This window comes from Penicillium malachiteum (assembly GCF_028827825.1).
Source record: "Penicillium malachiteum strain IBT 17515 chromosome Unknown utg000005l:1.0-9002435.0:326005.0-9005861.0, whole genome shotgun sequence".
In the NCBI taxonomy this organism is placed as follows: domain Eukaryota; kingdom Fungi; phylum Ascomycota; class Eurotiomycetes; order Eurotiales; family Aspergillaceae; genus Penicillium; species Penicillium malachiteum.
Genome location: NW_026643099.1, coordinates 721,373 through 735,640, shown reverse-complemented (window position 1 = coordinate 735,640; position 14,268 = coordinate 721,373). Strand labels below are relative to the sequence as shown.

Below are 14,268 nucleotides of genomic sequence, written 5' to 3'. Positions count from 1 at the left end.
TCCGGGTGAAGATGTAGAAGAGAAAGTCCAAGAGTCGAGAAAGCTGGGATGGTTTAAGAGTGAACAAAGCTTGGATGGTGAAGAGTGAAGAAAGTTGAATTGGTGAGTGTGAAGAAAGTCAGGATGGTTCAAGAGACAAGTAAGAGAAGTAAGCTCGGATTCTGGAAGAAGGGGAGAGAGAAGAAAGAGTGAAAGGAAAAGAGATTTTGGACCATAGGCTACATTACATCCAAACTGAGTCACGTTAAATGGAGCTCCCTCACATGCATGTAGGTGCCTATTTTCAATTTGGAGATAATAATCCAGACAAACCGGTTTTTACATGCGTTTGCCTAAGGACAACAAGGTGTCCACCTCATTGAGACTCGATTTTTGGAGATAAAATTTGAATGCTTCATGTCATGATACTAGTTTGTTCCTTAGATGCCCAGTACAAAATCCCGAAAATAAAACACCCGCTAAATTGATCATGATGCAAATCAGTTAAACGACCACACCTCTTCGCTTCCAACCTCTCCATGCAGCCAACAAGGTAATGATCGCTACCCAAACGCTGAGAGTACAGCCGACAGCCCAAGGACCATAGCATCGCCAGCCATGACATTGACCAGAGGGATCATTGTCATCTAACGCATTCTGGTATGTAGCAGAGTAGACAACTCCCCAAAGTGCGGCGCCGATAGCGGGCATCATGGCTACAATCCCCCAGTTTGTGGCAAAGTTTTCCACGCCCCATACAACGGAGATGATGATTGGGGTAAGTGAGAAGGCACTTCCATAGCCAAAGCCAATAAGGGCAGTGGTGAGGTGGAAGAGGGGTGGTTGTTTCTGTGTGAGTGGGGTGGCAAGAATGAAGTAGCCGATTGAGAGTAGGATTGCGGATGGTAGGAGGAAGATCATCCGGGAAAGTGTAGTGCGGTTGTTAGTCTCTGTTTGAGCTGTGTGCCGATGGCTGGATGGAATGGGTGGGAATAAATGGGTTGCGGGTGGTGCGAAGTAGTCCGAAAGAGACCCAGTGAGAAGGCGAGCAATGGTTGAGGTTAATGCAACGGTGGTTACATGAGTTGCTGGGAGTCCAGCTGGCGGAGGCGCATTCAGCGCATAGGATGGAGGTGTCAGAGTCGGGATAATAGTGCCAAGCTAGATGCGTTGTTAGAATTTGATACTTAGCCAAGAAGTGTTAAGACTCACATTATTGATATAGGACTCGCCTGGTCCAGTAACCAGGAAGAATCCAGCTGCCAACCACCACATTGTTGGATCCATGAGGAACACTCTCGTTTCATAATTGAGCAGCCAGTTCTTCTTTCGACGCTCTTCCTCTTCGCGCTCCTTTTCTCTCCTTCTCTCCTCCCTCTCCTCCTCGGAGAGAGTAATAGACTCTTCATCATTGGCATTCGTAGAGAATGTTCCATACTCCACAGCTGACTGAATTTCGCTTCGAGGTCGGAAGAACTCACTCTCTTCAAGAAGGCCACTGCGTTCCAACTCCTCCACTGTCTCATCAATGTACCGCTCCTCCTCGTCATCGTCCACAATGCGCAATGCAAAGGTACCAATCACTCCAATGACCAGCAGGAGGACACCGAGAAAGAGGAAGTAACGAAATACATCGACATCACCGCAATTCCCTTCCACATCTCGTTCACAGAGAAGATAGGTCCCCACCTGGCTCTGCCACATACCACTCAAGCCAAACGCCGCGATCGGTATCGCAAGCATAATGCCCTTATGTTTCCCTCGGCCATAATTCTTAGCACATGTCGCGACTGCACCAAGATACATACAGCTCGTTCCCATTCCGATAGCAATGAAAGCCACAATCATCACCCAGAACGGCCATCCAGAGCCACCAGCATCTGGAGGGGGTCCACTCTTATACGTAAACGCAGCAAGTAGATACCCCACACCGAAAAGCCCACCCGAAGCTAAAGACAGCGGCGATGGGCTGTAGCGATCACATAGAAAACCGAATAAAGGAACAAGGAGGTACATCGAGATCTCAGCTGCGATCGAAACGGCGTTGACGCGTAGCTGGGTGTATTGAAGTCTTGTCAGTAGCAAGTGCCCATACAACGAGAAGGCAGTAATGCTACCCGCACCCAGACTAGAAACTATGAGTTAGTACCAAAGGTGATAGATTCAGGGATACTAGGAAGCCGATAGTGGGGTCTTACCAGGTAATAACACCCCAGATGAAGCTCACGATCCTTATTGCTTCCTTGTGCATCTTCCGGCGATCGCGTTCCACAATCCCCTCTACAACATCGCTTAGAAGTCCGTCGTCGCTGATTGTACCATTTCTAGAATGAGATGAGCCTCGTGAAAAGCGTGATCCCGCTCTAGAGCGGCCAACAGCTGCTGTTGATTGTGAGTCATGGCTTGTTATGTGTGTATCATCAAGTCGTGATCGGTGTGAATCGAAGTCCCGCTTATCGATGGTCGAGCTGCCATACCCGTTAGAGCCGGGCATTGTGCTGGTGACACACAGCGGGTTGTATGGTACGGTGTATTGGAGATCGGAGGTGTTTAGGTAGATATGTGAGGAGATAAATTGGGAGCGTAAGGCTGGAGAAGGTCTAGTAATGATGACTCCGCGGCCGGATGGGGCTTCGGATGATTGATTGGAGGAGATTGAATGAAAGGCAGCCGTGTCAGCTGGGTGGATCAGTTGCTGTGTTGTCAGAGCTCCACCCTACGTAATTGGGCCTCAAAATATGGTCATTCTGGGAATAAAGACAATTAATGTGACCTTTGAGTGAACCTTGAGGTATGTTGTAGGTGAAGGTACGAGATATGGGGAATGGTTCAAGGGAGCTTGAAGTGTGGAGATGGAGCTGCTTATCAGCGGTCACATGATATCAGCCGAGGCTATCTACATGTAGTAGGATGTATTGAAGTGTTTGTTATACTCTATTTAGCCATCTACAAAATATGATTATTTGCTAATCTCAAGCTTGATTACTAGAAAATACAGACTAAGCTTTTCTTCAGGAGAATTATGCTTCTATCGAATAGCGCAAAGTGGAGTATCATTTACAAACAATGGAATGACCCAGTGCGGAGACTCAAAAATCAAATTACCCAGGGGTATTATCAATAAAACAAGACCGAGAAGTGAAGAACAGGAATAGGAAGAGGAAGATGTGCTGAGCTCGTACACGCCGCTGCAAAAGGGGGAAACCGGAGAAAGGTGAAGAAGAATAACGAAAAGGACGCAAAAAACCCCAGGTTCTAAATGCATCCAGGGATTGACAAAGATCATTGAGTCATCCGGTGGTCGTGACATCGTGGGTCCTGTGAAAGGACTGTTTAGGAGGAGAATAGAGAATGCGTGTGAAAATTGGAGAATGTGATGGTGGATGACGGTGGATGACGGGGATGATGTATGCGCAGTGGGATCGAAAGAAACTTCCGATCGATAGTTATGAAAAATGAGAAAGGCAGATATGGGATGCGACCTGGCTATTTAGAAGCTGACTTCACCCGGGTCACTCTCCATTACACCATCATCCCAATATTGATCAGACAGTGATTCACGAACTGCAGGCTGAGAACCTAGGGCGATGCCCTCGCCTTCACCGCGCTCAATAAATTCATCATTTGTGACTTCTCTCATGATGCGCTGGAAGTACATGCGCAATGTGCGAAGACCACGAAGATAACCGCGATCAATATCATTGGGATAGTGAGGAGGACAAGGAGTGTCCGGAGGTAGTTCATCTTCTCCAGTTACACAATTGGCGAAGTCAACAATCTTCAGCTTAACATCTAGATTATTGTGACTTTCCTCTTGACCCTGAGGACGAGGACCAGCTGAGTCATCTCCAGTGTTACTGGGCGTTTGCGGAGGGGTAGACGGTTCGCCGTCGTAAAGGAGCAGCAAGCTGCTGGCATAAAGCCGATATCGATGGAGGTTTCGGATCATGTGCTCCAACCGGGTCAGCTTTTCCAAAATGATGGGAATTTTCTTGGCTACGCTCGCATAGCTGACACCATCATACAGGAAGCGTGTCAGGGCATCTTGGAATTCTCGACCGGATTTCAGATCACGTCCAAAGTATTTATCTTCGAAGATGTACTCTTGTTTCTTCACATTCCAGGCCTGCATCCCGCACAAACGAACACCGAGTTGTTGTGAGGTCGTCGATTGGCACTTGCGCCTCTGCGACTTCTTTTTCTTCTCGCCTGCCTCAATACCATATTGTCGTGTCCCCATTTTGAGGTCCAGCACGCATGGTTTGTGCATTCCCGCAGTGAGATCTTCAAGGAGCAAAAAGAACTGAACTCGCTCGTCTTTACTTAACTGGGCCTCCTTGGGATTACTTGGCAAATGCTCAGCAACCGCATCATCGGAAATGGACCGTAAAGAAGCTGAGGATAAATTTCCGGTGGACAGTGAGTTCACAATTTTAGGCTTCGCAGCGGGATTTTGGTCAGGGCATGATGAGGCAAGAGGCACAGTGGATGAGGTGTGGCTTTCTGCAGGCAACGGCGCATCACCTTCCATGGAGAAGATGTCATCCTCTTTATCTCCACCGTATCCATCATCTTCAAAGAACATGAGATCGCCTTTCTTCTCCGAACTCATACTTCCTCGTCTTTGAAGACCGCCACCTGAATGCCGTCTTCGGACCGGGTTGGAGCGGTTGAGGGAATTCGCTCGATGAGGCTGGTCCCCGTCGCCCTTCACTCTCTCCGCACGCTCGCGGCCTTCCTCCAGTGCTGTCGAAGCCGATGATGAAAGGGTAGTCGGTTCTGGGTTGGAGCTGGCAATGTCCATCGCGGGCGTCCTCAAGTTTTGGATCTTGTCTAAGCCCGGGGTCTGTGCACTGGATGACTGATCCTCTGACAAATTCCCACGACGGCTGGCGATGCTGGCTATGTCGGATGCGGCTCTGGGCAAATGCAAGTGGCCACGAGGCTGACGGCGATGACGCTGGTGAACCGCAGTCGGACTAAACACTTCTCGAAGGACCTGTTCTTGAAGCTTCCTGTTGACAGTTGTCGCGCCCCATATTTTGGTTGGTTTGCTTAATGGTGAATTGGGATCAGTACTAAGTTCCCCGAAACCTTCCGCAGAACGTGGTCGAGTCATCAAGGAGTCATCACTTATGCGTGATCGCTGGCGAGAAAATAGATCTGCCGGGATGATATGGCGATTGTTTTCAAGTATGACTTGGGGGGATTACACCAGCCGTTTGCTTCTGGCTCTGGCTAACAATTCGTTGAGGCTCTGGTGCTTCCAGTATTCGAGAGTCTGTGGCAGAGGCACCATTGGATTGTTTTTCGGTATTCTCATTGGCCCCATTCTCGCCTTGCTCTTTGGATCGCTTAGAAATTTTGGTGAAAGTTACATTCAAGACACCAATATACCTAGAGGGGGGCAGAAATTGATCAGCATCAGGCACAAATAAGAGTGGAGCATCATATGACGTGGCAGATTTTGGGGCAACAAGACAATCCCCAAGAGGCTAGTGGGTGAGTTCTTGACCTCAACGTGGAAAAATCAGATTCTGGACTCATGCTTACCTAGGCAGGAACCGGAGCATTTCAGGATGTCTGCGCTCAATACGCTCGTAAAACTCATTTTCTCGGTTGTTCAGCTGTTTGCAAACGGCACGTCGAGAAAAACGGAATACCGTAGTGTGGCCCCCAACTTGATGTCTGTAAGGCTTCAGCTCGACCGCACCAAGAGGACCTGTCGGCTTGCGACGAGCAGGTAAGCGTGGTCTCTGAGTTGGAGTGGCCGTTGGCGTCATATCCGGGTCATCAGTTAAGCTTGACTCCTCAATGACGGATTGCCCACTCTCAGATACTGCATCTGACTCGCAGGTCGAATCGTAACCGTGCTCGATGCCCAGAGATTTTTCTGGGACACCCCCAGGGGAGAACGGAGATCATGAAGATCACCGTGGAGAATCTTACTTTCATTCTTAGATCGAAATGATATGTCCACAGCACCGGCGTCTTGTTCGGGAGGAGAACTACGTTCTTGGGGTATCAACATCAATTCGTGACCCTTCTCCGCTGCAGATAACTGAACTTGCTGGACCCCATGTGAGTCACTCGCTATTGATCGTGGATCGTTGAGCCCTTCCGGCACCGCAACACGCTCATGAGGGAAATAAACGGCAGATGAAATTTGTTCATTCTCATCGGCTTCGAAGCTTACGGAGCCGCGTGGGTCATCATGTTCAACGGAACTCAGCGAGTCTTCAAACCGTTTCACGTGGGGCTCTTTCTGGAAATAATCCCGGCTTCGTTCCGAATACTGCGTGGGGATACTCTTGGAGAAGGATGAACCATGGCCACCACCGGGGGTAAGATGGAAATTTCGGATTTCCTCAAGAAGATTGGCAGGAAGCGCACGAGGTGGACGTTTAAAGATTTCATCTTCTTCAGCCTGGCGTTGGGATGTGGAGAAAGTTTGGGGTTCGAAAGATGGAACATCGCTTAGGGCAGGAAGGGAAATGCTTTTGCGAAGCAATCCCTCCTCCTCGGGAGTTTTCACTGTCGGAACTTCGTGATCCATAACACGATCCCGCGAGTGGTCAACGTCATCGTGTTGCCGGGAGCGATCCTCCCATCTTTTCCGATCCGGAGAGGTTGTATTCTCTTTGAAAAGGCCCAGATAATGGCTGGACTTACGGCTGCGCACGTTTGAAGCCGGCTCTGCATTGGCCAAATTCGCTTCAATAGTACTATCCACCCGTCCCCGGCGACCTCGGCTCGAACTTCGCTCTAAAGCAACAGACCGTGTTGAATCTGCAAAGGAGCTGTACGGGATACCTTCCCGGCTCAGCGTGGGCAACTCATGTTCTGGAGTCAATGATTGTGGGGAATGGGAGACATTGTCTAACACAGAAGGTAGCAAACTTCGTTCACCACCGCGCGGATCTCGCGGGTCACCGATATTTGAATGTGAATCACCCGATGGCGCGGCGTGCGACGAGTGAACAATATCCGCCTCCCGTCCCCGATCTTTTGTTTGATCTATGGAGAATATGGAGGAGTGAAGAGGAAAGCGGGTGATGTCGGACGAGGAGAAGAGAGAAGAGGAACGTAACGGAATATGTCTGCGGACGTCAACTTCCATGTGGGAAGGGTCGACGTAAGAAGAATGGGGAGAGACCTTGGTAGGACTTGGAGACTGGTGCCCATCATCAAGACCGGGGATTAGATTGACCTGACTCTCATTCTCCTCGGGCTTCGCAGGGGGCAATTGTGGGGTATTGGCGCCACTATCGGTCGGCAGATAGTGAGTCGCAAAGATACTATCTCTCTCGGACAATTGAGGACTATGAAATGTGACTTTTGAGGAATGCAGCCGGGGGATCGCCGCGGGCTTTTTTACCAACGAAGGTTGGGGCCATTGGTGGAGAGGAGATTCAGCGCGGGATGGGAAAGAGACCTGTTGAGCCCCCTGGAACAAGTTTTGTTCTTGGTCCTGCGAGTCCAACGGGGAGTGGTGACGTGGGTTGGGCCGGGCATGCTCAGCCGCAGTTGAGCAATCATGTTGGGCAGGCGTGGCAGGTGTCACCAGGGGGTTAGGCCAGGTATCTTCGGGATCGGACGGCGGGTTTGACATGGATAGCACATTGGTCAAAGCTGCACGGGTCGGAATGGTCTGGAAGTAGCAACGTCGATGGTTGGTTGGAAGCGGAGAAAAGGAGGAAGGACTAAAAACGGAAGAACGGGGGGTGGGGATGGGCTAATACGGGAATGACGAGATTTGAGGATGAACTTCTACGAAGCCCGATTAGCCAAGTGAGAGAAAGATAATGCGCATTGGTAATGCGATAATGCGACAATGCGCCTAAAGGGAGAAAAAAGGGGGGGATGTAAATTGTGCCACGTTGAGGAAAGGAAAGATCTTACAGGTCCTAAGGTAGATCGCGGATAAGCGGGATTCAAGGAAGCTCAAAGTGCTTTTTTTTCCAAGTTGAGAAAGATAAAAAAGGAGGTTGCACCGGAGGCGTCACCGCCTTTCTGTGATAAGTATTCACTTTACTATATAATGTGTATTGAATCATAGAATAATTTTAATATTTTAGTAATTGAATTTATATAGATTAATTCAAATAATTATTAGTACTTTTTGAGTGGTTTTAGGAATCGCTATATAGAGAGCTGAGTCAACTTTACCCCGGATTAAATTAAACTAAACGTAGCTTATTCCTATACAGGCTATACTCCATACTAGTAACTAGTATCGACCATGTGGACTAGGTACCTTATGATCTCCTGTTCATCTTGTTAATCAATTTCCCTTTGTATTTTCCGTCCCTACATAAATTATCCTAATCGTACCAATACTCTGGTTCATTGTCTACTCTATACTCCCTACATATGCAATCGATTAATCTTGCATGTTCTTCAGGGTTTTTCTTTTATCCGAATTTCAATTCATCCTACCTAATATAACTCCACGTATGATCCACGTATAACTCTAGCACCATCCTCATCGTGGAATGTATAATCCCAATCATTGGGTAACCGGAAACTCCCCCAGTCTAATCCGTGGTTCAATTCTCAACATTGGGATAACTTACTTCATTTTCATTGTGCAAGGGATATCTAACTTCTAGGTTCGTGGGTCGATCTCTTCTTTTCCCTACCAATCATCGGTCTCATTTCATTGGCGTGCAATGTGTGCAGATACTTATAGGCGTGACCTTTAAATGGTCGGGCCGGCCCCCTGGTTTTCCATCCCTGATGATTGGTTCAATGACTTTGAATGTTGGGATTTCCCACACCGTAACATTCTGAACGTGTTGTGTTGTCTTTATCTTTACTCCCTGCAGAGTACGGTGTGCCACAGATTGAATGATGACGATCTTAAATATCTGAATCACGGAATGGTTCACCAGGAAGCTCACCTGGGTATAGTTTATGATTATATGGAAATGTCTAAACTGGTACCTGGTAATACAGAGTAAACCTTGTATTTTCATGTTGAAGTTTAACCTTGAAAGTATCCCTTGATTCTGCTCAGCTGACTGTACATGTGAGGTTGGTGAATCCAACCTTAATATTGTGAAATACATGTACCGATTACTGCCTAGACTAGGCACCTGCTCCGAGTCCGAAAGATATACTAGTAGTAACTTGAAAAACTTAATAACCATAATGTTTCAAACTCGAATCATGATGTCTTGGAAAATAATTCAGACATCTGAAGGCTCATGCGAGTGTGGATTCGGGCATATTAAATCGTACAATCGTTACAAATAGATTCCCACCAATTAGATCTCACAGCCCTATCACATGGAGATGGAGATGCATATTCGAACTGTGAATGTTATTGTTGTGATTTCGCCTCAAGCTGATACATACCTAATAACAACGTCTAAAGTTAAAATCAACTTGAATCCTGACCTGGAGATCTCTAGTACATCATGATATAGTAGGACATCAGGGCAAGACCACTGGTACCCATGCCCACGTGTACAGGATGATGCGCCAAGCAGCTTAGCAAATTGAGTAGTTGAGAAAAATCCCTCAGGCTACTAGTACTATTCCAGCACTGGTTGCATGTGGCGTCATACATATAACGCCAGTGGTAGGTCTATTGAGCTCGATTGCTTCAAACGTTCAAAGGTTACTACTAGTACATACTTCAAAATGTTAGTATGTTCAAATGTTATGGCTGGGATTGATATTCCAAAGTTTGTACCTAGGTACTACTAGTAGGCGGCGCTTGAGATATCTATACTATGTAGTATGTACTAGTATTATACACTGCTTCGGTGGTACATCTATCAATTCCACCTGGGCAGTAATCATACTAGTACCTAGGTCCTAGTAGTAGTAGTACCATTGAAACATTTCAATCCAGTACTGCACTCTAGGGCTATCTTAGATTTACATATCTAGATAATTCTTTGATCAAGTAGATATGTAGCAGCAATCAAAAACTTTGGAACCCAGTAAGTTCAAGTTGGAGGCCCGGAGATGAGGCCTCAGGCTGAAACATCTCAAGTGCCAGGTGCTAATGTTTGCTACTAAGGTATTGCGTAGTATAAATCGGCAGAGCACAAATAACTCCACATGTGCAGATGTCCAAGGCTGGAACGTCAATATTGGAAATTTCATCACAAATTTGAATCAACACATCAACAAAATTACTCCATCTCGCCGCATTCAGTAAGCCAATTCTTGTGATTAAACTCACTTTATGGATCTCTCCATCCGCAAACCATGGCAACCCAGATGCGGGTCTAGACTCATAATGGTGGATCACACAATGACCCACCTGAACTTGATCTATACATAACTGGACTTGGATTGACTGGTTTCAAGATTATTCGACAGCCATAAGATAAGACAAGTTTCAGATCAATCAAGAATAGCCACTTTTTCCCATGGATATATGGAGGTGGCATCTTTGAGAGCGACTTTTCCATGAAACACCTGTGCCTTAGCAAGTGAGCACTCTACACCAGTTGACTAGAGTGAACTGCAACTTGAATATGACCAGAGAACACATCATGATCCTTTACACATCTCAGTTCATAAATATAGCCATTGATGAATTGTCGGGCAACCAATGACAGTTGAACTTCACACGTGCAAGTTTCAAATACAAAATCGGCTTTTATGAATTGGAGCAATAGTCTACCTGTGCAGACTAAGAGTGAGGCTGTTGGGTGACTTGGTCTCATTTGCTTCGAGTCGGACTCGGAGTGGCTCACACCTGGACTGGCAAAGACTAAATATACCGGCAAGTCATGATACGTTGTTCAAGTTACTGTCCGAGTTTCAGGTTATTCTCAAAGCTGACGCCTGAAGACTATGAAACATGAGATCGATCAATACTGTGAACGAAGCTTCTAATTTGTGGCTGTGCACATGTGTTTTAGGAGCCGCTGTTTTCAGATATTCGTCGCAAATAGTTCAGACTATTGCTTTGAAGTGTGTCTCACTAAAACTGTCCGCCACCACTTGACTTCAAATGCAGAGATGACGACATTTATGAGAGGTCATATATCCACATTATATACTCTCCGAATTTCACTCACAGAAGTACTACTACGGGTACTAATACTACCTAGTAGTGCTGCAGGGCTTGTCAGCGGTAACTTCGCATTGACTGGCCTATCTGCGTGCATGATTAAGCGCCCTTTTCTTGGGACTTTAAGGCGGCAACATTTCTTCCGACTAAAATCATTCTGAGCTGGGGGTTTCAAAAGGAAGATTAAAGATGAAACATTTGAGTTGAAATACTAAGAATAATAAGATTCTTGAAACTGGGAGCGACAAATCCCTTCTTTTTAAGGACTCGGATATGTGAACTACGGAGTACTCCGAGTCCTATCATCCATGAGAAAAGATTTCAGTACAATGGTAACTATCCCGTCTTTCCATGCATTGACTAGTAAATGCTAGGATGAAGTGTGTGATACATATGCATTGCTTGCATAGGCAGCCTGTCCATCATACGGACTATGCCCAGAGTGTCATCCACTAAATCCAGCCACCGATCAATGCCAGTTGAGGATTTGAAATCACTCAAATATGGAGAGCTCATCCAGAGTAACAAGTTCTCATGTAAAATAAAACAATATTCATCAAGTCAGCCTTTAAGGGTGACGTCGGTGGCCGACGGTTCAGTTAGTTTAAAATTCTTTATAAAAGCTTGACAGGGAGATGTAACTTGGGACCATTCACAATGAATTATCCCGCTTTTCGTCTTTTTAAATGAAAATGTCGCTTGGTTAAATAATAATGCGCCAGAAATCGTCCATCTGGGTCCAATGGAAGCGCCGAGATTGTGGAAACCGGCTTGAATTGAGGGGGAACGAGGGATCCTGTCCACTAAAATTCCAGTAGAGGGGAAATCCCGGTGGAGTTTCCCAGTTTCAAGAATAATTCAGCCTTCATACGCGGCCAGTCATCACCCAAGAAGAGGGGATGTTTGGTGTGATCGACTAGATGTGACAAGAGGGGCCATAACGCCCAACGGGATGTGCCGGGCGGGTCCCAGTCCAACCAAAATCGATATCAATGTGAAGAAGATGCATTAGCGGTGCAAGGGCCACCCTAAGTGATTAGCTCCCCGACGAACCTCGAGCTTTTCAGCCACTCAAGTCACTGTATCCACGAGGATCTCTAACCTAGACCCCCTCAGAGCTCATTTGGGATCCCCACTCTGGCGGTCTAACACTTCCCGATGCCTTCCCATCACACAGAGGTCTTCCCCTCTTCCAAAAGGTTCCTATGAACCTGAGTTTGGTTCAATTTTTCTTCTCTCGATCTGCAATATATTACCCCATCTGGAAGCCACGGAAATCCTGTTAGCCGAGCGCGTGCCGCACATGTTGATCACCAGGGGAAGCAGTTCGATGTGTCGTGCCTTACAGCGACAATTTCAGATTCCCCTCTAACTCTGATACCATTGTGAAGATTAGACTCGCAGCTGTGTGACCCTTGTGGAAATCCAAATCCGCAAGTTTCAACTACCTGTATAGAAAAAGGTGTCGTACGACCAACCTGCGCCAATATGAGTCGCTTACTACAGCCGGTCCAGCTGGAGGACATTGCCACTGAACAGAGTCACAATAATCGATACTCTTTTATGGATTCTCCTGTGGATGGACATTCAGCAAATCAATACCATGCAGACTCAAATTCGGCTGCGCAGCATCACCAGTACCAGACCATCGTTGAGCAAGCTAGACCGGCGCAGTATCAGCCAGCGAAGTTATACCCTAATGAGAAAGAACGGCATCTACAAGAAGAGGGCATAATCCCTACATACTCAAAATATCCACCACCAGATCAACATCCTGCCAACTTTGCCCCTTACGCCGAGCCCGTTGAGCAATATGCTGTCCAACCCGTCGTCCACTCACCCATCCAATCGCCTCTTCATTCGCCGCTTCAATCCCCGCTTCACTCGCCGCTGCAGTCCCCAGTATACACACAGCAACCTGTTCTCCAGTACCCTTATCAGTATCAACAGCAAATGCACCAACAGCAAGAGCATCAAATGCAGATGCAGATGCAGATGCATATGCATATGCAAATGCAAATGCAACAGCAGCAACAGCAACAATATCAACAGCAACAATACCATCAACAACAACAACAGCAACAGGAAGATTACAGTCAGCCTCCCAGCTCCCCAGGACCTCTTCCCATCAAAACAAATCCCGAAATGCCCACCCGCAGCGATACCATGACAGTCGGACCCGACGAAAATCCATTACGGTCACCCAAGCTTCCCTCCTTCCCACCTCCAGCCGCCACAGATTCCTCACGAAGACCAACATCGGAAGACGTGACAGCGTTCCACCAGCCTGGTCAAATAATGCATCCAGTACAAGAAGTACGAGGAGGAGGATGGACCTACGGAATGTGCGACTGCTCGAATAATTTCGGCGCATGTCTCTTGGGTTTAATCTGCCCATGTATTCTCTATGGAAAGACACAGTACCGTCTCAACAGAAAGTCTAAAGCAGAGGATCCGACCAATATGCTAGGCTATGAGACATGTAATGGGTCTTGCACAGGGATGGCTATTTTATGTGGTTGTCAATGTAAGTTCACCATAATCTAACCTCACGGCGGAAGTGAATAAGATACTAATATTGGCTTTGCAGGGATTTTTTCCACGATCCAGCGTCGTAGAACACGGAAGGCGTATGGAATTGATGGAGATTTTGCCTCGGACTGTGTTCGGGGAACCTGTTGCTGTTGCTGTACTCTGATTCAAAATGAAAAGGAGATACAGAAGCGAGAAGAGAAGCGAAGTCGGGTTGCTTATGAGAGAGGTGCAACTTTGACTTCGCCTTATACTACCCCTGCGCCGATGACTTTCCCACCTCCGCCAAAATGATGTGGGGTTGCATAGCATGAATCTTTGTACAGTGAATCTTGTGAAGATTTTGTACCTATAACGAAGCGATGTTATAACCCAGGCATTCTGAGAGGTTTTTTGTGTATTTATGATGCGAGTTATTGGTTAATTGAGTATAAGTAAGCTACGTTTGGGTTGTCAAGATTTGATATCGCTATTGCCAGTAGCATACTATCACACCGTACAACGGAGAATTAAAAGGGGTCTCCAGGGCTCGTAAATCCTGAATGGATGACTGTTTCAGCGAGGACGTCGCTGGCATCTACACGAGCTTCCCCCATGGATTTCTCAACGGGGAGGCGTCACTGCATCCAAAATGAAAACCGCATTACCGCCTACAGCCAAAAATGGCTGGGAAGTGCTCTTTAGTGTGTTCAAAGACGGACTCAGAGAGAAAACGCGTA

At 46.9% G+C, this 14,268-nt stretch overlaps 3 protein-coding genes across 3 annotated transcripts; 1 reads left to right on the top strand and 2 right to left on the bottom strand.

Annotated features, from left to right (window-relative positions):
- Positions 1-483: 483 nt before the first annotated feature.
- On the bottom strand, positions 484-2,473 carry N7483_010315 (MFS transporter; the record flags this gene model as incomplete). The annotated part of the gene is made up of 3 exons (XM_057093742.1): positions 484-1,140; positions 1,192-2,107; positions 2,178-2,473. 3 exons carry the CDS (start codon positions 2,471-2,473, stop codon positions 484-486), a joined length of 1,869 nt encoding a protein of 622 aa, XP_056939713.1.
- Positions 2,474-3,469: 996 nt separating this feature from the next.
- On the bottom strand, positions 3,470-7,591 carry N7483_010314 (inositol polyphosphate kinase KCS1; the record flags this gene model as incomplete). Its single annotated transcript, XM_057093741.1, has 4 exons — positions 3,470-5,125; positions 5,193-5,376; positions 5,533-5,872; positions 5,929-7,591. 4 exons carry the CDS (start codon positions 7,589-7,591, stop codon positions 3,470-3,472), a joined length of 3,843 nt encoding a protein of 1,280 aa, XP_056939712.1.
- Positions 7,592-12,505: 4,914 nt separating this feature from the next.
- N7483_010313 (DUF614 domain protein) lies at positions 12,506-13,843 on the top strand (the record flags this gene model as incomplete). The annotated part of the gene is made up of 2 exons (XM_057093740.1): positions 12,506-13,544; positions 13,608-13,843. 2 exons carry the CDS (start codon positions 12,506-12,508, stop codon positions 13,841-13,843), a joined length of 1,275 nt encoding a protein of 424 aa, XP_056939711.1.
- Between the last annotated feature and the right edge of the window lie 425 nt (positions 13,844-14,268).